At 35.6% G+C, this 5,000-nt stretch overlaps 1 protein-coding gene across 1 annotated transcript in view; it reads left to right on the top strand.

Annotated features, from left to right (window-relative positions):
• The window catches only part of LOC122258048 (E3 ubiquitin-protein ligase ctrip), a 46,228-nt gene that overhangs the window by 21,807 nt on the left and 19,421 nt on the right, over positions 1–5,000 (top strand). The window contains exons 3-4 of the mRNA XM_043023754.2: positions 1–84; positions 221–350. The exon at positions 1–84 is cut by the window's left edge and continues 157 nt beyond it. Of these exons, the coding sequence (XP_042879688.2) occupies positions 1–84; positions 221–350 (214 nt within the window). The remainder of the gene's footprint in view (positions 85–220; positions 351–5,000) is intronic.

Genomic DNA, 5,000 nt, shown 5'->3' with positions numbered 1-5,000 from the left:
CCCAACTCGGCTAGCTCTGCTGGCAGCACGACCAAGAGGCGGAGAGTTACCAGCAATAGTAGCAACAGTGAAGCACGAGACGCAGTAAGTGTGAAGGGTTTTAGTGTAAGCCTAGGAAAGTTTTTTGAAATTTGATATTAAATAAGTATAGTTTTTTGTAGGTAGGGACTTTTGTTTTTTGTGAAATTTTTTATATACATTGTCCTTTTCTGTTTAAAAGGATAGTGGCGATTGTGGCTTGGAGAGCCCGGCAAGCAAACGTCCGCGCCGGGGCAGTCACTTAGAGAGCCGGAACCAGTCATCTGCCAGCCTGGCCGCCAACGCACCCAGCACACCCACTCGCAACCAGGGTAAGTCTATCTACCAAGTCTGCTTAGGGGTTGGAGTTTACGAGTCGCTGTTTTTTCTCAGTAGTTACTCTTTTTATTTATTTATCTTAATTTTTGCTTCATGAGACTAAGTTTAAGATTGACTTGTTAACTATTTTCTTTTTTTAATTATGAAATATCAATAAAGTGCATTATGTGGTGAATTATAAATGTTTAATTTAGGTAAATTTTTATATAGATATGTGCAAATGTGTGTGTACATGTGTATTTGCCAGACTGGATTTCTTTTTTTTCTTTTTTCTTAATTTTTTTTTCCTTCTTTTCTTACACCAATAAAGTTGTCTAGTTTTAAACTTCATATTTGATGAAGGATTTTGTGTGGATATGGTTCAGTAAGAAACTCTTTAACTCAATTGCGCTGGATGACATGATATCACATCATTGGAATATTTCCCTCGTGCGTTATGAGTAGTTACGTTTGTATATACACATTGTAGTTGCATTTGTGTATACACATTTTCCTTGGTTTGTCATAGAAGCTCAGTGCGGCCTCGTGCAAGGAGAAATCTCTTGGTGGGAAGCTGAGTGCGCTTGTTATCTTGCTGGTGGGAATGGCATTAGGCAAGTAGACTCCCTGTCGTAAGTGGGTTAAATCATTGCAGAATGTATCAGATTAAACAGGGAGCAGTATGTTAAAACCATTGAAGATTTTTTCATTATAGTAGGCGTGTTCAGCCATTTTGCAAATCCTGTAGAAAAGCGACAAGATTCCAGTCTGGATTGTATGCACACATGTACACACACATATGTACAGACAGAAAGACACATATGTGGTTCATCATAATTTATATTGTTATGAAACACACACACACACACACACACACACACACACACACACACACACACACACACACACACACACACACACACACACATTCTTGCATAGAATAACAGAATAAACCACATAGCAGACAGGGAATAATACATTAAAACCATTGAAGATTTTATCACAACACAAACCACTTGCTCACTCACTTAGTCACATATACTTTTGCACACACACACTTTATCTGTCCTGTTTTTGCTCTCCTTCTTTCAGACATCCTATACAAATGTCTATTTTTGAGGTGTCCTGTTTGTAACAAGGTGGGTAGGTGGGGGTGGGATGGGAGGGTTGGAAGTTACTTGCAGAATTGACTAAGTTCAGTGGAAGAAAATAGGCTTGGAGGATTTATTTTCCAGATCTCGTGATTGGAACATCTTCGTACTTCATTTTTCCTTGTGTTGAATTTACAAGTTGTTAATCATTCAGTTATGGTGACCTATTATACCAAATGCTAATTAATATCACTATGCTATTATATCATATATAGACATATAGACTCACCGTTTCATACTATAACTCTAGAAAATAATAGAAAATATCTTCAGATGTTGCCTGTCTAGAAGGGTTAAGGCTATTTATTTTTGACCTACTTAACAGTAGAAGTTTTAAAATATCTTTAAGAGTAGCACTCTGATATCTTTCATGAGGAATATACAATGATGGTATTAAAGGTAGAAGAAGACAGTTGTGATTGTTTTGATATCCCTGATGTATATATAGTCTTTGGCAAAAGGCTCCTTGGACAAAAGGTATAATTATTTTGGTGCCTGAGGCCATCTTTAACCCATTCGCGTCAGGGCTTATATTTGCATAATGCCACTCCTGCCGGCTAGATAACACGAGCGAGATCTCTCCAGGTGTGATACGGAGTCTCGGGTGATGATAGGAGGTTTTTGGATTTGTTTACATTATTTTCACAAGTAAAGAAAAATATGTCTACAAATGGACCTCCTATGAGTAAATGCTTGAGGGTGAGATCATGACGTGATAGGACGTTATCCGGTGGGAGGGAAATATCCCCTTGATGTGATGTCACATCTTCTGGCGTGAATGGGTTTAGTTTAAAAGTTCTAAGATGTCATGATTATTGTATTCAACTATGGGAGTGCTTATTGAAGATGGACCATATACATTTATCATTGTTTAATTATTTCAGTGGTTCACAAATGTTTTTGTTTTATGACTACTGATCAATATATAATCTTAAGCGTCATCAATGGGTATCTCTTTTTTGATTCAGTTAGTATTAGTTATGACATAATTAATAGTGCTAGTAGGTAAACAACAAGAACAGTGCATGGAAAAATTCTCAATTATTGATAGATAAAAGATCAGACAATCATGATGAAGTTTAAGTCACATTCATAATTTCCAAATTACTTGAGCCCCACCCCCCTTCAGAAAATATCTCATAACCCAGGGTGGATACCCGTGGTTATTTGTTAAAATTTGCATTGCTGTCTCTAGTGACTCTATGCACTAAGTTAAGGCATGAAGCAGCTTGAACTTCACTAGCCCAGAAAACTTGCAGTTGAACCAATGAAACTAAGAGTAAAAAAGACAAAACAATTCATGTTTTATTCTTTATCGCAGATTTAGGGGTAATATGTTTAGAATCCAAAATCATATAGTAGCATCATGCAGTGTAAGTCAGGTGTTCAGTGATGGTGGTGACACATCTGGTCAAGCCAGATAAATATCACTGTTCTAAACCATCAACTCCTCTGGACTTTTGAGGTTCAACCTGTACTATTAATGTCCTGCTTTGTTTAGTTAATGTATTGTGCATTTTTAAACCAGACTCTTAGCTGAAAGTTTGTTAATCAGCTGTAGTATTTAATTTCAAGTGCATGAAGAATTGTTATTTTAATGTATGGAAGCTGAGTGGGAGATTTTCTGTGGAAATATGAATAAATGCTGGTTATGTTTGTGAAATTGAATGTGTTTCTGTTGTCAAACACTCGTAAGATTAATGTTAGTCTTGTTAATTTTATTTCTTTAAATGGGGAAAGCATGTGTTGTTGACAAGTTGAATAAAAATCCAGACCTGAAAATTAAGTCGAAAACATTTTCTAGAAAGTTGTAAGTGGTGCATCTCCTTCAGGCAGTGATTACATTTACCTGGTAATCAAGGTTGCAGTATTGTCTAGTGATTTATACCACTCACACTATAAGCAGGTCTTGAATTTCTAAGGAATTTTTTATAAATTTTAAAGTCATGGTCCTGATCTTTCAATTTATATGCACACACACATACATGCACACATACATGCACACACATGCACACATACATGCACACACACATGTATACACACATATATATGCACACAGATGCACACACATGCACACAGATGCACATACACACATGCACACAGATGCACATACACACATGCACACAGATGCACACACACACATGCACACACCTACAAATGCTCACATACACATGCTCACACACACAGATGCACATACCTACAGATGCTCCCACACACAGATGCATATACACAGATAAGTCTTGAATTTCTAAGGAATTTTTTATAACTTTTAAAGTCACGGTCCTGATCTTTCAATTTATATGCACACACACATGCATACACACATATGCACACATGCACACATATACACACATGCACACAGATACACACATATACACACATGCACACACACATGCACACACACGTGCACACAATACACATGCACACACCTACAGATGCTCACACCTACAGATGCTCACACCTACAAATGCTCACACACACAGATGCACATACCCACAAATACTCACACACACAGATGCACATACCCACATATACTCACACACACAGATGCACATACCCACATATACTCACACACACAGATGCACATACCCACAGATACTCACACACACAGATGCACATACACACAGATGCACACACACACACAAGGAGACACTTACACACACATAAGCACACACAGATATACACACAAGCACACATAGATGCACACACAAACACACATACACACACATAGATGCACACACAAACACACATACACACACATAGATGCACACACAAGCTCACATACACACTTAACACACACATATGCACACACACACGCATCCACACACATACCCACACACGCACCCACACACGCACCCACACACGCACCCACACATACACGCACACGCACACGTACATGCACACGCATACATATACACATACGTACATACACACGCACTCACGCATATGCACACACTCATGCACACACATATACATAGAGATACATATATACAAATACAAATATAGCATTAACATATAAAATATATGTATATATACATATATATGTATGTATACTTTATGTATGTATATATATATATGTTTATGTATGTATATGTTTATGTATGTATATGTATGTATATATATATGAATGTATATAAATATGTATATATATATATATATATACATATATTGATATATTTATATATATATTTATGTAATATATATATTCATGTATTTATATATTTATATAATATATTTATATAATATATTTATATATATATTTATGTATTTATATATATATTTATATATATTTATGTGATATATATGTATATATTTATATATATTTATGTATGTATTCATAAATACATGCACACGTACATGCACACGCATACATATACACATACATACATACACACGCACTCATGCACACACATGTACATAGAAATACATATATACAAATACAAATATAGCATTAACATATAAAATATATGTATATATACGTATATATTTGTATGTATATGTATGTATATATAT

Source organism: Penaeus japonicus, unplaced genomic scaffold (assembly GCF_977035675.1).
Source record: "Penaeus japonicus unplaced genomic scaffold, GWHDUDI00000001_assembly GWHDUDI00000022, whole genome shotgun sequence".
Lineage (NCBI taxonomy): Eukaryota > Metazoa > Arthropoda > Malacostraca > Decapoda > Penaeidae > Penaeus > Penaeus japonicus.
Note: the sequence above shows the minus strand (reverse complement) of the source record. Positions and strands in the feature narration are given on the sequence as shown.